Here is an 18,368-nt window from a genome sequence, read left to right as displayed (position 1 = left end):
TGAAGATAAGGTACGTGAGTAAGATAAATAAATTAAAGCAAACCGAAATAAAAATCAGAAGCACTTTATTATCGTACAGAAACTTGTATGCGGATAATGATGTATATAAATAAAATACGTAAAATATAATGATGTCAACTGCCTCGGTAAAGTGCATTATTAGAAATAAGATGGTAAAAATATGTCGAACTCCGTTATCTTCTCCATTATTATTGTCATTTTCTCACTTCTTTCATAAAAAATTCAAAAACTAATACGATGAACTCAGCTGAAATGTAGTTACATCAACTGAAGCAACTTAAAATCCAACTGACAAACCAACGCTCTAAATAAAATTGAAGGTAAACATAAAATGTGTGAAAAAAATCATGCATTTTTGGAAGTAAATTTGTAAATTTATAAGTCCAGTAGCTACCTTCTTTTCTTCTTTCGTCGGCGGTGCTCGCAGGAAGTACATGAGAGGAGCATACAAGAAATTCAGTATAGCAATACCGAACAGCATCCATTCGAATCCTATCGTATTTACTAACGTCCCGCTCAATGCCGGTCCTGGAAAATTAATAATATTGGATAAACGATAATTAGAAATGAAATGAAAAGTGTACAAATAGCAATGAGTCTGAAATAGGAAAAAAAAAAGTAAACCTCTGCCGTGACAATGTGATGTGCACATTGCCGTGACCAGGATTCGAACCTGGGTTACTACGGCCACAACGTAGGGTCCTAACCACTAGACGATCACGGCTACCAGAGGACTTGATAGCGACTCTCAACGAATTGATATGAATGATAAACTAACTGAAGTGAACCGTGACAGCTCAACTTGGCACTTTGCATAATATGGATGTCTTTAAATTCAATACAGATGTTATTGATTGATAATTAGATATTATTCGAGGTAATACTGTTGACTTTTTACGTAAATATTCATAGAAGCTTGAAAAAAAAGGTATGATGTCGGATTTAAAATAGACTGACGTGGAATGGATTGCTTATCGTTGTCGTTGAAAGAATAAAAGAAAGCGGAGATTAAAAGAATTGCATCGGCCGGGAATCGAACCCGGGCCGCCCGCGTGGCAGGCGAGCATTCTACCACTGAACCACCGATGCTGATGACTGTGGTGTAACGTAAATCAAAATGTACAATGTGTAACAAAGAAGGAACGAAATTAACTCACCGATAGCAAATCCCAGGCAAAATGCGACGTCGCCAATAGCGTAAACGCTTCCATAAACGGCCGAGTGCCGGATGTCAACAAGGTAGCCGAGTTCCGGCATCATCGAGCTGTCAACCATCCCAATAGCGAATCCCAAACCCGCATTTGGGACTATCAGATGGTCAATTTTCGTGGCTAATGGGATCTGCGGGAAATGTTACGTGAATTTTGACGTTAAACAAAATCGCGATTTTTTTCGGTCTTTCTCTATTAGCTTGCATTTCGTTCTTGCCGAAGCACGATTGAGGATTGTTTGGATATTTACTTACGCACATCAAACACACTCCGATAACAACGAGTCCGATCATTGAGGCGAGCCATCTGAAATAATAAACAGTCGAAATGGATGCGAGAATACCGTTTACAATTAGTCGTCTCAGGTGATTAACTCTCGAGGTTCGCAGAAATAAGTGAATTTCACAATTTCAGAATTTAAGAACACGTGTCAACAGTATAATAGTTGAAAATTTCAAATATCAGACTGAAAGTATTTGTTATTTTCAACCAAAACATACTTTCAGGCTCTTCTTAAATACTGAATTTTAAATTCCTGTAAACGATTCTGTATCAAACATATTAAATTATGAAAAATGTAACAAAAATATAGATCTTACAAATTTCACGTACAATAATTAAATGAATTTTACAGGTAGATTAGTCGATGAATGAATTGATGAACAGAATGAAATTTGGAAAGTAATACGATCAAAAAAAAGAAAAAATTACCGCCCGAACAGGGACTTGAACCCTGGACCCTCAGATTAAAAGTCTGATGCTCTACCGACTGAGCTATCCGGGCTCCTGTCGTTGCTGCGTTAAATGACTAATTTATAGCACTTTTCATCGGCTTTAAACTGTAAATCGAATTCAATAATATTGACAGATGATAGAGGCAAAGTAAATACGTACCTGCCCATTTTATGCGCTAGAGGTCCAAAGAGATTAGTTCCAATTAGATAACTTATGCTGGCAGGAAGAAACGTTGCGCCTTGTTTCCAACGACTCGCTCCCATCGTGTCCATCATCCATATTGGCAGACTCGGCTCTAGCATAGCGATACCCATGTTCGCGAATGTGATTGCGCCTGGAATTTACAAAAAGGTTTCTATACCAGTTTGGAATTTCTTGAAGGTATGCTGATTCTCGTTTCTTCTGAGATTTTAGAAATTGTCTATTTTTTACACCTGGGTAAAGTTGCAGTTTGTTTAAGAATGCATAAATCCTTTTATACGTTAATTATGCGATTAGAGAGGAAAGGAAAAAAATCATTGCGGTAAAAAAGTTACATAAATTCCGCACATTCGATTCACTCATAAACTCCGAAGAACCCACCTGCTGCGATAATGATGTAAGGGTCAGTGACGAGGGCTTTAAGGGATGGTGGATCGGCTTCGGTGTAGACGACCGATGGCTGCAGCATGAGGAGCTGCAACACTGATGAAATCTCGATTAATGTAAGTAAAGTAATTATTACATTACCGCGTCATAGTGGAATCATAAAATTTACACAAAATTGGTCGTGCGTTAATTTTGCGCATTAAATGACAACTCACAACCGTCGCCAAGGGCCAGTGCAGAGAGGACGAGAAACGGGGCAGACTTTCCGACAAATTCGTACATCACGCCGCCGAAGGGTGGGCCGATCAGCACTCCGAGGGCGAGACCCCCCAGAGCTATGCCCATTGCGTTTCCCCTCTCTTTGTCGTCTTGGTACCTTTCAGCCAGCATGCCCATGCCTGGAATCAAAGAACGAGCCCAATGTTACTGCAGATTATTATCGTTGTTGAGACTCGCAGATACTGGATAATGGTGTCATCTGGCAATGTGGGTATCAGCATCGGTGGTTCAGTGGTAGAATGCTCGCCTGCCACGCGGGCGGCCCGGGTTCGATTCCCGGCCGATGCAATTTACATTTTTATACTCAGTTACTCGGTTGGAGGAAAATTCTACCTTCAGTGAATTTTCCAGTGATCAGAGTATCTGCATCGGTGGTCCAGGCGGAGTAATTGGTGGCCCTCGATAATTTAGCCACTTGGGTGCAAGCTTTCTTCCAGAGTAGTCCCTGAACCGTGCCCCATACATTTTTTCTCGCAAGTTGTTGCTTGGGGATCATCCAATCCGCTACGTGATCCAACAGGATGGCAGCGATCGTTGCTGTGAGGATCTTGTACTCTGCGTTCAGAAGCGCAATGGGGCGATAGTTCATCGGACGGTCAGGATCTTCACTTTTGTATATTAGAATTATACGCGCTCTCACGTCACCCTCGCGTAGATGTTTCTCTCCCTTGATAAATCCCATGATGTTGTTAATCAACAAGCGCTTGTAAGGGGCGATGCGGAATTTGAATATTCGCGGCCTTCTTAGGCCACTAAAATGTCAGATGAGCGGAGACAGGTGACGCGGCGCCCAGTGGTGTTGATTGCCGATACGGTCGCGGTACTCGCTCGGCCAGCGAAAGGGGGGAAGATCTTCGGTGACAACGTGATCTCTTTCTCTTTCTCTCCGGGGACGTTGAAGAGACCAGTTGGGTGACAATCCATAACAACAAGAGAAGGAGGAAAGGGAAGGGAACGTGGACTGTATACCGTTGGCATATCCCGATCGATTTGACCACCTGACGAGTCCAAAAATTAATTCTCCGCCATCTCAGCATTCAAGAGTCCCTGGAGTTTAAAGGAAAGAGCCAACAATCGACAAAGCACGTGGTCAAGATAATTCGCCAAGACAATTGTACGCCTTGGCTAGCGACTCTCTCGCTTTATCAAGGATATAGGTGTGTGTCTGCATCGGTGTTGCGTCTGTACTTTTTCATCCGTTCGATCCAGCGATCGAAGATCGGCGTCTCACGCGAGTCGTTGCCGTGTTCATATGCGGTATACACGTGTCGATAGTGCTGTAGAGTTTCCTCCGGGTTTGGCATTTTTTGTTCTGCTCGCGGTGCGATTACGTCAGCCGAGGGCTTTTCCGCGAAATTTTCCCGGACGGTGAGAGCTTTAGCTTGTGCCTTTTGCACTTCAATTTTCATTTCGAGTGCTCGTAGGCGTTCACTTCCTATTCGAATGAACTGAGCCGGGCTCATCTTTGACCTGCGTATGTAGCGCGTGGGGCTCTTTACCTTTATATCGAGCCTACCGTGGGATGTTATGTTTTGCAGGTCTCGTGACCGTTGTATTTGTTTCTTCAGCCGTTCCGCTTTTCTTTGTGTGTACACATACGCAGGTGGGGCTCTCTCTCGCTTTCTGCTCTCTCGTGACAGTGTAACTCCCGCAACGATTAGCGCTGATTTTAGATGTTTCTGTCGCGTCGATTCCGAAGATCGCGCTGTTGTTATTTCATACATCAGCTCATCCAGTATGCAGTCGATTTTCTCTGTAAGAGTTTTGTCGATGTGAGAGCGCATGGGTTTTATCCTGGTTTTGCGCTTGCTCTTATTTGCTTGATGCCAGATCGCACGATATTTACTTCAAAATGTTTCTGAGATGGTAATGTGTGTCGGCGTTACGGGGAGAGCATTAGTGAGCTCAATGTTTATGTTTTCTCGCTGTTGTTGTTCTCGCGCCTCAGGAATGTCCACCACCGGTTCGGTTGGCTCGGCTTCGTTGTCGGCGTCGCCCTCATCATCGATCCCTCTTTCTTCCGGTATCTCTCTATACTCTGGTGCGATTTCACCAGTTTGGTAGTATACTTGTGGGAATTCATGGCGCAGTTTTTGAGCGATTGCTTTTTGAGATCTCTCTGGGAAGAGGTGCAATATTTGCCTGATCTTTGCGACCTTGCTCTCTCCCTGCGCGTTTGTATAGCTGTTTACTAGAATCGTTAGTTCGGCGTGGGTCCATTCCGGGGGTCTTTTGTTTACTCGCCTCTCTTCCGTTCGCGATCGTTTGATGTTGCCTATTTCCTTTTTGATTGCAGCTACTGATCTTTGCGCAGCGTATCGGGTCTTCAGCAGCCGTGATACTCTCTCGTAGTCTTGGAGAGTGCTAATTCCTGGATGTTGTTGAATGTGTTCTTCTATCACCTCAAGTTCGCATGGCTTCCAGGTCGCCATGGCACTTCACTCACTTCACTAGGGAATTGTAACGTGCGTCCTAATGCACCCACGAGTGTTATGTCGTTAAAATATTGTCTTTTATGAACTCAAACTCGTGTATGTAATCCACGTTTGTACGACAATTCCATCCGATAGGCTCCTATCCGGGAGCTCTCGGCCGCGGAAAATTCGACACGTCTTCTCTGTTCGAGAAACGGTGGTTCAGATTTATTGCACATATGTATTTACATATCTATCGAGGACTCTGAAAATACAAGCAATTTCTTGACCTTGGCAAAAGGAATGTACAATTCTCAGCTGAGTGAGGTAAATCCTCGGTAGCGAGTCGTCGCTGTAAGCGCTCGCCCCGGGAGTACACAAACTTTGAGATATTTTTATTTGAGGTTCATTCGCCGCATCAGGATTTTCGCTGTCTCGTTGGGTGCTGTCAGGCCGCATTTCTCCAAGAGACGTTCGATGTTATGGACCCCCATGGCTTTCAGGATGTTAGATGCTGCCCGTAGATGTTACGTTTCCAGTATCTTTCCCAATGCACCAAAGATTAATACGCCTAGCTTGGCAGAGCACTTGTACCTTTGGCTGAGTGCCTCAAGAAGGTTGTAGTCTCGATGTACTTGTGTGTGGTTAGAATCGTTGACGTAGATAAGTTGAGTTTTTGCTGTATCTTCACCTAACTATCTTCACCTTCTCTTGAGTTTGGATGTTCTGGAGGTGGGCGACCGCGATCTCCAGAACATGCACCACGTCCGCGTTAGTCATGCGCACGACAATATCCGGTCGATTGTGGTATAGTTCCGGGTCAGTTATAATTTTCGGTCCTGCTCTCACCTCAACTCGTCTGGGCCCCCAGTTGTAGTCGGCTACCAAGCTGGCTTTTTTGTAATGCAACTGCAAGTGCACTGTGGTTGGAGCGTTGGTTCCTTGCAGGATCGCTTTTAGGATCCGATAAACGACGTGATCGTGCCTCGTTGTGTATGCTGGCGTAATACATCCGGACATCACGTGGTATGCGTTTTCGTTGCTGTTACATCCTAATCGACACCTGCGTCGGGCCGTAGGATTTGCTCCTAGTTGGTAGATTTGTTCTTCTGCTGCACATCTTATGATTCTTGTTGTCCAGTCCTCTATGTGCATACTCTTTAGCGCAGGGAATTTGATGCATTGTTCTTTCTCTACTACCAGTCTACCATAGTGCATCGCAGTGCTCCACTCGTCTTTCAGGTTTGAGAGCTGGCTTTCTGCGATGGCTGTAGCGATTTTTCTGCAGTATTGTATAATACTTTGGTTTGTGAGTCTTTCTGGGAGGTTTATTTCATACTTTGCCAGTATGAAGTTTCCGTCCATGATAGGGTTTCTAGGGTGGTTCAGTGGTAGAATGCTCGCCTGCCACGCGGGCGGCCCGGGTTCGATTCCCGGCCGATGCAATTTACATTTTTATACTCAGTTACTCGGTTGGAGGAAAATTCTACATTCAGTGAATTTTCCAGTGATCTGAGTATCAGCATCGGTGGTTCAGTGGTAGAATGCTCGCCTGCCACGCGGGCGGCCCGGGTTCGATTCCCGGCCGATGCAATTCAGATTTTTATACTCAGTTACTCGGTTGGAGGAAAATTCTACCTTCAGTCAATTTTCCGGTGACCTGAGTATCAGCATCGGTGGTTCAGTGGTAGAATGCTCGCCTGCCACGCGGGCGGCCCGGGTTCGATTCCCGGCCGATGCAATTTACATTTTTATACTCAGTTACTCGGTTGGAGGAAAATTCTACATTCAGTCAATTTTCCGGTGACCTGAGTATCAGCATCGGTGGTTCAGTGGTAGAATGCTCGCCTGCCACGCGGGCGGCCCGGGTTCGATTCCCGGCCGATGCAATTCACATTTTTATACTCAGTTACACGGTTGGTGGAAAATTCTATATTTAGTGAATTTTCCGGTGATTTGAGTATCAGCATCGGTGGTTCAGTGGTAGAATGCTCGCCTGCCACGCGGGCGGCCCGGGTTCGATTCCCGGCCGATGCAGTTTATATTTTTTTACTCAGTTACTCAGCTGGAACATCTTGATTGAATTCTGCGATGCTCTGTGAATCAGCATTGGTGGTTCAAAATTGTTTATTGAGTAATATTCACCACATACCACCTACCTGGGCCCTTACAAGGTGCCATACCATATTTCCATGCTCAGTTATTAAAATTCGTTGGTGTCCGCGTCGTCATTCTCTGCATGATCATCTCCGCAGATGCCGTAGCTACACTCGTGGTGCACTTCTCTCACATCGTCTTCAGCCTCTTCTCCGAGAATCCCAACTCTGAAACTTTTTACTGTCGCCTGATGTTGTGGCGTTTGCAAAATTTCTTCATATGATCCTCTTATTACCACAGTCAGCTGGACTGGGCATTTGGACTGGATTGGGAATTCTTTGCGTATCGTGTCTTTTTTATCCGATTTTGGAGTCTGATAGTGTGGAGGTGTGATACGCGATCTCGAACACGTACACTTTATTCGGGCTTTTAAATATTACCAATACGTCTCGTCTGTTGTGGAAGACGCTGGGGTCAGTTTGGATCCTCATCCCTGATCGTACTTTGATGTACCTTTACTCCCTTTGAAATCTCACCCAGATTGTTGCTCTCCCGTATCACAGTTCTGCCTTAATCTCATCTGGCACTTTTGTTGCTTCGAGGATTTTCGTGAGCATCCAGAACACGATTAAACCGTGTCCGGGCGTGAACGCTGTTTTGTCTGTTTGGCGGCCGAATCTACATCTTCTTCTATTCGTCGTGTTCACGCCAAGGTCGTTGATTTGTTCCTCCGTTGCTCCGTGTATACCAGCGACTATCCAGTCTTCCATCTTCAAGGAGGTCAGAGCTGGAAAGGTGGTGGTCTCAGCTTTCTCTTCTACTATTCTCAAGTAGTGCATAGATACAGCTCATTCAGCCATGAGGTCTTGTTGGCTTTCTTGGGCTTCTTTGGCCATGATACAACTGTAATCCGTGACGCATTCTGCGGCTCTCCGCAGTGGCCACTGAAGCTTATATTTGGTCAGGACGTATTCCGCGACTGTTATCGGATTTCTCCACTCGGCGTGCATGAGTCTCTCGTACCTGGCTCTCGTTACTCTCCTGCTTTCGTGCTCGCGTAAGTAGGTATACTTCCTCATGTACTGTAGCTCTGTTGAGGCCCAGTCCATCCTTGTTTGTTGGTAGGTATATGTTTACTCTCATGGTTGTTTTGTTGAGAAGGTGCTTGTCAATAAGTAATTTCCGCAGATCTTTCGCGGCTTGGAAGCATCTTTTCAGTGTCTTAGATCTTCTTTCGTTGGGATACAAATTGCCCATGATATATACCGCCAAAGGGAGGAGTGTCGAATTGAGGAGTTGGATCTTTTGTACTGGCGCAAGTTTGGAGCTCAGGATCTTCTTGATTTGGAGGTGCATCTTTTCGGTCGCAATATCCGTGTTGATCGGCGTGTCTCTCTGGTGTTGGTAGAGTCCTCACTATTTATATCCTTTCTAGATCCTCAGGACGCAGGGGATGTCCGGTTGTTGCTGCTCCTCATCCTCTTCTTACTGGTTGTCATTTGCCTCTTGCCTCGAAGAGATTCCGCATTTTCATCCATTGAGTGAGAAGTCCGAGTTCTCCAGCAGCGTCTCGCAGCACATTGGTTTATCTCTTCAGTTGATTTTCTCGATGGGGCGTGGCACTTGACGTCATCCATGAAGGCTGCCATTTCCTGGTTCCCTCTCGATGTTTTGATGACTTGCCTATTGTTTTTTATGGCATCGATTACACAGGCTGTCTCGAGTACAACGAGGAGAGGGTTCACAGTGTTTCCGCAGTATACGCCCCTTTGGATGTATATGGGCCTCGTTTTTTATTGCCTACCTCGATAGTCATCGCGCACATCTTCAGCACGCTCTTCTCACTCTTGATCGTATTCCTCACTTTCCGATGGACTGGGAGCGCGTCTACGAGTCTCCTGAGCAGCCAATGGTATACAGAATCGTATGCTCTTGAGAAGTCGTACCACGTAGATTAGCCAGCTTTTCTCGAGCTTGCATGTTATCTGCTAAAAAAAATTGTCTCACTCTTCATGTATTTGACGATATTTTCCACGAGTAGTTTCCTGGCTGCGGAGAACGTCTTGTACATAAACACTGAAATTCCCTGGTTATTTGCCTTCCAAGACTTTGTGCCTTTCTTTCCATGTACGCAAAGTTTTTTAGTGCTGCGTGTTAATGCTGCTCTTACATGAGAGTAAGATGCCTGCTGCATATATTCCTGCGTGCAAAGATTTCTTTTGTATACCTTCTGTGATGTTTTTATTTCAAGTAGTTGATTTTGTCTTTCAAGACCTTGTCAATATACCCGCGGATTGTTTTTATTCTGGATCGTTGCGCCTGTTGAGTGGTTTTTTCCATATAGTGTAGAATTTGTTACGGAAAGTCACTGAAATGTCTATGTGTGTTGGTGGTACGGTGGGTGAGGGCTCCGTGTTGTCATTTTGATGATGATGACCTTGCTCTGGTTCAGGTACACTTTCTTCGTCTTCTTCTTCCTCCTCTTCCCCTTCCTCGTCTTCTTTAAATTCGAGCGGAATATCGCCAGTTTCATAATACATACACTTGTGGATAATCTCATAATGTTTGTGCCACGACCTTCTGGGTTCTTTCAGGAAATAGATGTATTATCTGCCTGTTTGTAGTTATTCAGCAGTAGTTTTATACCTCCCGGCGTTCATTCTGGTGTTGTTTTGAATTCCCACCTTTGGCCGATGTGCGCTCGTTTAGTTTCACCGATTTTTTTCTTGACTACGGCTACGCTTCTCACTGATGCACACCTTATATTCAGTAGTTGCACCACTGTTTCATTGGCTTCATTAGAGATGGTTCCTGGGTGACTTCGGATATAATCATTCATCATATTCAGTTCGTTTGGCTTCCACGTAGCCATCACTCAGTCTCACTGATCAATTTAAATCGAGTTTTTACACGTACTAAACCGCCTGAGAATTTTTTCTGATATGAGTTTCAGTTCAATAGTGTTACCCTCTCATTTTAAAAGCTACTTCCTGTCGGTTTTCCATCCGGAAAATTTTGCAAACTAAGAATTTCCCAGTCTCGAAGAATTGACGCGTCCATTGGGATCGATTCCTGGATAATCCAGCTGTTTCTATTTCTCATCAAATTGCACTTCTTTTGCCACAGATACCGTACAATACGGAAACGGAAGTAGGAATGGAAATTACGCAATCATCACTCATCAGATAGCGATTTTCGTCGATTGTCATTTCCAAATCGAATGGAGTATTGCGGAGTTTAAAAACTGATACACCGATTTTATACTGGCGATGGGCTTACCTGAAACACTCGAACAAGATGAACCTATGCCCTGAAGTGCGCGAGCCAAAAACAGGACGCTGTAACTTCGTCCGAATGCGAATATCAGAGTAGAGAGAAACATGATGATGAAACCGGTGAACATTGGAATGCTGTATCCGATTCTGAAAAAGAGATAACGATACAACGATCTTAACATAACACTCTGAATTTACATAATTGTTACGATGCGAGTAGCAGTATAATAATCTGAATACATCCCGTTGAAATTAATTCGCGTGGGGTAGAAAAATGCAAAAGACCAAAAAGTCGACGGGACGAAATCCTGAAAGTCGAACTACCGTCAGTTGAAAACGTAGAAAGACGATAAAAAAAAAATACGAAAAGATGACTCGTGGAAAAATAGAAATTGAGAACGCAAAAATATATACATAGATTTATACCGAAATATTTTCTGGTCTTTCTGTATTTTCCGGATCGTAATTTTGCTTCTTCTGAACTTCCATTGTCGAGAAATAATTTTTTTGGTTTAGCGGATGTTCGAAGTATTAGCGGATCTCAATTTTTGATTTCGGCACTTTCATTTTTCGGTATCTCCTCATTCTGTGCTTTGGCCATTCGGAATGCCGACTGTTCTGAAAATACTTTTTCGGATAAAAGAGTGTTCGGTTAAATGAACTTTCGGGAAAACAATTATTCTACTGGGTAATTTATCGAAAATCCCAACTTCGATACGCCGATCATTCGTTGTTTTAAGATTCGTATCTCGAAAACTTCAGGTTTTCGACCAGTTGACTTTTTGGTTTTTCTGGATTTTGACACCCAGCCAACAATCCGAACCTGTATTAACAAACACTAACAATGCTAAAGTGGAAATTCTCGGCTATCGTGATGCGAATTACTGCCATTGAAATCTTGCCACCTTGCAGATCTCAGTCATGTTATTAGATCTTTACAATGAACACTAACTTGTGTGTAAGTGGACCGACGATGGGGTTAGCAAGGAGTTGTACGAAAGCCTTAGAGGCGAACATCATCCCAACGGCAACGGTTTCTTCCAGAAGTTCCTTGTGACGCTGTTCGTTCTCTCTGTCCTTTAGTGAGGTCGCGTTAGTCATGTTACCTGCAATTTACAAATCAGAACATATCACAAGCGCATCGTAATCGTTATATTTTTTAAACTGACCACGGTCATGAAAAAGCTCTGATGCAAATGAGCAAACGAAATACAAGCGATTACTACTGACCAATAATATCTGCAGGTGTCGTGCTTGTGACCAGAAACTCTAGGGCGTTGTTCGATCCGTTATTTGGACACTGGCATTTTGGTGCAGGAAACGGGGTTGTTGTCGTTGTCGTTGTCGTGTGCTGTGTTGCTCCTTCAAGATGTTCACTAAGGGTTGCGTTCGGGTGCCGGATGTCGTAGAGGAATTCGGGGATTATGGGTACTGTGAAAGCATACAATGTTAATTTTACTCGTCACGAAGATCAATCGATGCAAAGAGAAGAAGGATCATTTTCTTTAAATAAACTAAGAGACTAATTGTAAGGGCTGTTCGGACCCACTGGCGCCTTGGAGGGCCCAAGGGTTTCGGATTTCGACGTCTGGGCAGCAAAAGCAACTTGAGATTTGAGAAAAATCAGATAACAATATATCGTCTAAAGAACAGTTTCTTCATGTTTATATTGCCTCTTCGGCACGATCTCTACGTCGTTTTTGAACCCATGATCTTGAGGAAACATAATTCTAGGTATTAGCGCTCCAATAATCCAATATCGATTCTGGAATAGATATGACAGTCGAAGTAGGAAATTACAGAAGAAAAATCGACCTCGACTGGATACACGGGTGAGATTGTACCGCAGACGGAGAATCGATGCAGACTTCGCTCGACAGTTTTCGGGCTCCAAATCGCTCTGTTTGTTGCCAAGCTTTACGATAAGATCAAGAAAAGATTCGTTTTTCGCACGGAATAAATCCGACAGTAACAAGCCTGTATCTGGAAATCGATCGGGAATTCGCGTGTGTCATGTACACACATGTTATACGTCTACCTACATGAGCGTACATTGCGCGGATGCATGTAACATCTGTGATTATTTACACGTGTGTGCCTGGCTTACAGCATATCCCAATACACTTGCCGCGTCTTCAGCATTCTATTTATTACACGGGTCGACCGTGGGAAGCGTATCGAGTTTAGACAAACTGACGTGTTGACGCTTTTCCCTCGGCACGTTGTTTTTACACGTGCCATTTATTCCCCCGTCATTTTTATTACTATAGACTCATCAACGTCGAGTCGAATCCTGTTAGAAAAATCAATTGCCCAATTTCTAAGTAGGTATCAGGTATCTTCACGTCACCCGTGATCATAGTATAATTTTTACTTGTGAACGATTTTTCAGAATTACTTCATTAAGCCAATTGCGTCAAAAGTTGAATCACAGAATGTAAAAATAGAAACAAAGATAAAAAAAGAAACCTTTCACCCACAGTGATTCTCAGCCATGTGTGAAAAGCACGTTTCTTCGCCAGTGATTCTAACGGGGGTGTAACTCAGTGGTAGAGTGTCTGCTTCGCATGCTGAAAGTCCTGGGTTCAAATCCCAGCTCCTCCAATAAGGCATTTTTTTTTTTTTTTTAATTTTTTTATTCCCCCACACTTCACATCTAGGCTCAGCAAATGCCCATTCACAAGTTTCACCGCGAGCCGCGGCTATCTGCCGATAATTTCATCATCGCTTTCAGGTTATACGTGTTTTGCTGCAGCTGCCCGTCATCGGCGCTGAGTTATAATTACACCGGGCGTGCCGTTTCGTGTCATTCACCTTTGTACACACTTGTAATTAACAATAATTCGTCGGCAAATTTTCAACGGTCAACGTTGACCGAAACCATAGTCGCAGAGTCCGTATTTATCACGCGAGGAAATATCGCCGTCCTTATCTTGTGTAGGTGGGTGGGTGTGAAACCGATACGACTCGTGCCACGAATCAGGAAGGCAAGGCGAGGCGAGGCGAGTTAAACCGCGGGGTCTGGGCTTCGGTGCGTCCCCTTAGCGGCGAAGCAACAAGTGGGAATGAATAAGTGATTAGGGGTATGACCGACCAGACGTGCAGCGATATGTACGTAATGGCAGGTACGCGTTCCACGGTACTTAGTTGGTGGTCTTCCACCCTTCGCAAATCCCCCATGCAGGCAAATGAGGCTCGTAAATATATAATTGCGGGTAACACGCAAGGCTCGAGAAATCCCTGCAAGTCAAACCGATCAGAGTTCAGGGGGTCAGTCGACTGTTGAGCTGCAATCCGCTCGCAATCACGCAGACCTTCGGGAAATGATTGATGAAATGAGTCAATGACGTGTACTTCTGTTTCGATACAAAAAGACGTCGAATTCTCGACAGATCGAAACTGAGATCAACGGACGAGGAACACTCTAGTTTTCCAAAGCTTCTGCGGAATAGCGACCGTTCGGAGTTTCGAACATTCGGAATGACGAGATTCCGCAAGACCGTAAGTCGAGGACCGTGCTGAAGATATCTCTTTACGACCCTGACGAGCGAGCTTGGAGATTTCGATCGCGCCGATTTTTACTCGCGCGTACGATTCGTGGCTAGGTGCGTATAAATCAGAGCGGGGGAATAAAAAATCTTCCATAAAACATAGAGCAGCTAGGTCCATTCGCACCGATGCCCCCAGCATCTCTTGGGCAAGACTCCGTGGAGCAGCGGCGTATACAGCGGCACTCCATAAATGCATGACCACTTATCAGGATTGCCATGGCGTGACAGACCGCGGCCCATATGTTTTCTGCCTCGTTTCAGGGAAAAGGGAGCTGGTTCTAGTGCTTATGAATTAAACATACCGGTGAAAAGCTGGGTGCGAGAGGTTAAAAGCTGGCTGGGTAAAAGGAAGTTGACCGAGGGACAAACGAATGACCGCCCCGAGGGGCAATCGAATCTGAGAAACGGCATATTGGATTCATTGCTGAGAAGCGGCCATCCCGTAAATACCGAACCGTGTGCTTGCACCTCGGCTGTAAGTGTGGAGTGGAAGTTTTCCCGTAAGAACGTGCGTAAGAAGGGGGAAAAATTGCTGTACTTATCTTCCTCTTTTCTTTTTTTTTTTTTTTTCTTATTCTCAGCGAGAATCAATACGTTACCTTCAACCTTCTTTCCCTTTCCCTCTCATTACTTCGGCCGGCGCGCATCACCTGCGGCATTTTTATGGTAATTTTATTGTGGCTTTTATGGAAAGTTTTGCTTAGGACTTAAACGTGTCTCGCCTATGGCGCGTGAGCTGAACGAAGAGATTTTTAAAGGGAGCTGCTATTGTTATTCGTTCACTCGTGTATGAATTCTCTCGAGGAACAAACTTTCCTCCGATCCCGTCAGAGCCTCCAGGTATTTTTCATTTACCGAGTCGGTCAACGCGGTCAATTTCGACCCGGCAAGCCCCGTGGTTCGGAAATTCAAGATCGCTTCAAAATTTCCTCGAACTTTCGTTAAAGCACCGCAGGAATTCGTAATCGACGTTTCTTCGAGCAGATGCACAATCCCTCCTCGAATAAAGATTCGCAGTTGGTATAAGGCACTCCTTGGGGAATATTCTCCGCCGGAAGAGGATTCCGTCGTAATCCCAATGAATCTCGGTCGGCCGCACGGTTATTAAGAGAGTTTATGGTGGAAGAACCCACGCTACAGCCGGTATACATGTATATACCCATATTGTTCTTGGTAATATTCGTTAATATGATTGCCAATTTTTTCCCTTCTGTTTCCGAGGCTGGTCCGTGTAATTAAATTCGATTTATTTCACATCTGGAACTCTAAACCGTTCTGGGATCATTCGGATTTCGCGATTACTGTTTAAGAAAGTTCCAAATCTTCGCTGAAAATTTTTGGGGTCGTCTTCTGGCATACTTGTAGATTAAATTTATTTGTCTAGCTGACTGAATTATAAAAGCAAACGTATTTTCGGGTGACGAAGGTATTAGACACACTGTAGTGCAGTTGAAAATTGATACCGCTGTATCTGTTCTCGGGATACGCAACGTCTCGTTATAATACAAGTTGCGCTGCGCAAGGTGTCAAAAGCGAAGGAAATACGAATACGCGGAACCAGGTCGCAAAATAGAGACAGAGTTTCAGATGTACGTACATTCATTATACGCTCACGCGTTATTTTGAGAACAAAGGGAAATTCCTCCCTCGGTGAACTCTTGACCCAGTATAAGAATATGTCAAGCTGAAAGTCTTACCGCGATTTTCACTACGGTTTTCAGACCCTTTCAATCTGTTTGCAGAGTAGTTCGAAGACTTTGAAATCTACCATTTCACCGACGAGATAAATTTATTGAAAGTTCAGATTATTTTCCACCCCTGAGATCGTAAGACGCGATATCAAAGCGCAAAACTTGTACAGCAAAGCCATTATACTCCAAAGCATGATTTTCAAAATTTTCGGGTTTTCGTCGAGCTCGTATACCGAGATTGAAGGGATTTAGTCACGTAGAAGAATCGACTTCGATACATCGCGCGAATTTCGGAAGGTGTAGACAGACTCGTATTACCAGTCGAGACAATCGTCGGCGAAACTTTTAACGAGCAAAACTGTACGAGACGCAGTTGTACGGTTAATTTACCAGAATTAAGTAATCCTCGCCGGAAGTCGTCGGTCTCTTTTGTCAAAGACATCGCGACTCCTCAACTTCCCAGGCACATCGCAGAGGCTGCGGTGCTGATGAAAAAGTCTAAAGGGGCGCAATTAACCTGCAGATCAAGGTGCGATCGCTGCCGTATCCGAGCTAACAATATCCGAGTTCTTCGAGTAGCGAAACGAATTGCAACAAAGTGGAATTGAGACTGAACCGCAATTATTGCGGCGCTGTGCCAGCCGTGTAAGCTAATCGTGCGAATTGCTCTTCACGTTTCAAGTCACGCAGACCTCGGTCAGTTCCAGATCTTAGTTACAGGCGTTAGTACCAGAGTAGGTACCGAGTAATGAGATTGGCCAGATTTTCGGGGCGAATAAATCGAAATACGTCAAACTCCGGATGAAGGTACTTGCCTACAGTGGTGAGGAGCATGTTGTCGAGGAGAAGGGCGATGGCGACGATCACCAGGACGAGTCGTCGTGACTCCCTGCATCGTTGTAACCACCCACCCAGCCATCCTCCGCCGCCCATCCTTCTCCCGTCTTCCTGCGTAAAAAGAGAAACGAATTCAATAAAGATAATTAAGTCTTACGCTTAAGAACCCGGAGCTGCATCCGTTCTTTGTTCTCGACCTCTCGACTCGAGAAGAGATTTTTCTGCAACTTTTTCCTCGTAGAATAGTAACAACGTTGTTCGACGTACAAATATTAATAACAATGAAGAAATGCCAAGTTAAAATAAAATCTCATCGTATTTCCAATTGATCACTCATTTTGTACTTTTAGAATTTATCATTGTGTAATGACGAAAATCACGCTCGTTGATTCATTTAACTTGTAAGGTATACTATAAATTTCACTTTCCAGGGATCGAATAGGATTAACGTGAATCCTCGTTGCTGAATATGAAAAGTTTTATAACAAAAGCGATCGCCTTTCATTCAATATATTAGCTGAATCATGCAATGACGCGTATACGAGAAACAAACGGAGTTAGAGATTCGCATTTAAGGGCAAACGATCGGTTTGTACGGTGAAAATTAACTTGATCTAGAATAATTTGAGCACCCCACAGGGAGTGGTTTTCTATACCTTGCGGTAGATTGGCTGTATTGTGTTGAACGTGGCAGTGGTACACCCTTCGATATTTACCCTTGGTAGACCTTGGAGAGTTTAAAAGAGGAATGGGGCGTCTGGATGAGATTTTAATTAAATTTTTGTTGGCTCGAGTGGTAATTGCTCGAAGCTTTTTTGACGAAAGCGTTCTTGAAAATTGTTCAAAGCCGTTCGTTGCACGGTCGAGGTGCAAATATTTACCGAGTAGTACGTCGCTCGAGTATGGTGTAAAAATACAGTTTTAATTGTGGCTAAGAATCCCGATGCGATCGTGACGACGGAGCGTACTTGTCGTTGTACCGCCTCGTTTCCGCCGAGGCAAAAGGGTGATATTCGAGGGTTGAAGGGATGGTAGAAAGATATCGCGAGAAAAAGAAAACCCCTGAAATACGAATAGTAAGAGATGATGTGACGGGGTACGATTACGTCTTGGCCCACTTCTCCTTCACGGCGAGAAAACTACCCTCTTCATTCCGACCCCGTTGCACGTTTTGAAATAAATTTATACACTTGACGCGCGACATGATTTTTCTATTAGTGAACGTCTATACTGCGGCTGGTGCATTTTTTTTCTTTCTTCAGCGTGTTAATGCCCCCTCTCTCTTTCTCTCTCTCTCTCTCTCGCACACCCACGGATACGTATGTATTCCCGTAACGAGGTTCTCGATGAGTTGGCAGATTGGCGGGTCACTTCATCATCCCAAGTCCGGTGGCTGTCAGTCGCAAGTCGTCGGAAACCTGCGCTCGACCCTCTCTTCAGATCCCCCCCTCCTTCGTATGCACACCCCGTGACCGAGTGTCAAGTCCACTGCCCCCGGCTCATCACCGTCACGTTGAATCAGTGTTATATGATTATGTACAATCATTAATATCAGAATATACGTACGTATGTATACATACTGCAGTTGAACACTCAACGGGTTTTTACATCAAACTACGATACTTCGTTTTTCGGTTTCGTTCGCTGTTATCCACTCTCGTAAGGTACC

The 18,368-nt window shown here is 44.3% G+C and overlaps 1 protein-coding gene and 10 non-coding genes across 13 annotated transcripts in view; 7 read left to right on the top strand and 4 right to left on the bottom strand.

Moving 5' to 3' along the window:
* Positions 1 to 18,368, bottom strand: part of LOC124306975 (synaptic vesicular amine transporter) — a 32,732-nt gene that overhangs the window by 5,082 nt on the left and 9,282 nt on the right. The window contains exons 2-12 of one of the 3 annotated variants that reach the window (XM_046768211.1): positions 16,678 to 16,806; positions 11,851 to 12,051; positions 11,573 to 11,726; positions 10,625 to 10,767; positions 2,771 to 2,953; positions 2,550 to 2,651; positions 2,127 to 2,301; positions 1,487 to 1,538; positions 1,179 to 1,362; positions 416 to 549; positions 75 to 325 (exon numbers count right to left, since the gene is read on the bottom strand). In XM_046768211.1, coding sequence (XP_046624167.1) covers positions 299 to 325; positions 416 to 549; positions 1,179 to 1,362; positions 1,487 to 1,538; positions 2,127 to 2,301; positions 2,550 to 2,651; positions 2,771 to 2,953; positions 10,625 to 10,767; positions 11,573 to 11,726; positions 11,851 to 12,051; positions 16,678 to 16,795 — 1,473 coding nt within the window. In that variant the 5' untranslated portion in view covers positions 16,796 to 16,806 and the 3' untranslated portion in view covers positions 75 to 298. Of the gene's footprint in view, positions 1 to 74; positions 326 to 415; positions 550 to 1,178; positions 1,363 to 1,486; positions 1,539 to 2,126; positions 2,302 to 2,549; positions 2,652 to 2,770; positions 2,954 to 10,624; positions 10,768 to 11,572; positions 11,727 to 11,850; positions 12,052 to 16,677; positions 16,811 to 18,368 lie in introns of those variants that run through there. The other 2 variants (XM_046768210.1, XM_046768208.1) reach the window with 2 other exon arrangements.
* On the bottom strand, positions 674 to 745 carry Trnah-gug (transfer RNA histidin (anticodon GUG)). Its single transcript has one exon. It is a non-coding gene; the product is annotated as a tRNA-His (tRNA).
* Positions 1,040 to 1,110, bottom strand: Trnag-gcc (transfer RNA glycine (anticodon GCC)). Its single transcript has one exon. It is a non-coding gene; the product is annotated as a tRNA-Gly (tRNA).
* On the bottom strand, positions 1,944 to 2,016 carry Trnak-uuu (transfer RNA lysine (anticodon UUU)). The gene has a single exon. It is a non-coding gene; the product is annotated as a tRNA-Lys (tRNA).
* Trnag-gcc (transfer RNA glycine (anticodon GCC)) lies at positions 3,052 to 3,122 on the top strand. The gene has a single exon. It is a non-coding gene; the product is annotated as a tRNA-Gly (tRNA).
* Positions 6,627 to 6,693, top strand: Trnag-gcc (transfer RNA glycine (anticodon GCC)). The gene has a single exon. It is a non-coding gene; the product is annotated as a tRNA-Gly (tRNA).
* On the top strand, positions 6,771 to 6,841 carry Trnag-gcc (transfer RNA glycine (anticodon GCC)). The gene has a single exon. It is a non-coding gene; the product is annotated as a tRNA-Gly (tRNA).
* On the top strand, positions 6,919 to 6,989 carry Trnag-gcc (transfer RNA glycine (anticodon GCC)). Its single transcript has one exon. It is a non-coding gene; the product is annotated as a tRNA-Gly (tRNA).
* Trnag-gcc (transfer RNA glycine (anticodon GCC)) lies at positions 7,067 to 7,137 on the top strand. The gene has a single exon. It is a non-coding gene; the product is annotated as a tRNA-Gly (tRNA).
* Trnag-gcc (transfer RNA glycine (anticodon GCC)) lies at positions 7,215 to 7,285 on the top strand. Its single transcript has one exon. It is a non-coding gene; the product is annotated as a tRNA-Gly (tRNA).
* Positions 13,153 to 13,224, top strand: Trnaa-cgc (transfer RNA alanine (anticodon CGC)). Its single transcript has one exon. It is a non-coding gene; the product is annotated as a tRNA-Ala (tRNA).

Source organism: Neodiprion virginianus, chromosome 6 (assembly GCF_021901495.1).
Source record: "Neodiprion virginianus isolate iyNeoVirg1 chromosome 6, iyNeoVirg1.1, whole genome shotgun sequence".
In the NCBI taxonomy this organism is placed as follows: Eukaryota; Metazoa; Arthropoda; class Insecta; order Hymenoptera; family Diprionidae; genus Neodiprion; species Neodiprion virginianus.
Note: the sequence above shows the minus strand (reverse complement) of the source record. Positions and strands in the feature narration are given on the sequence as shown.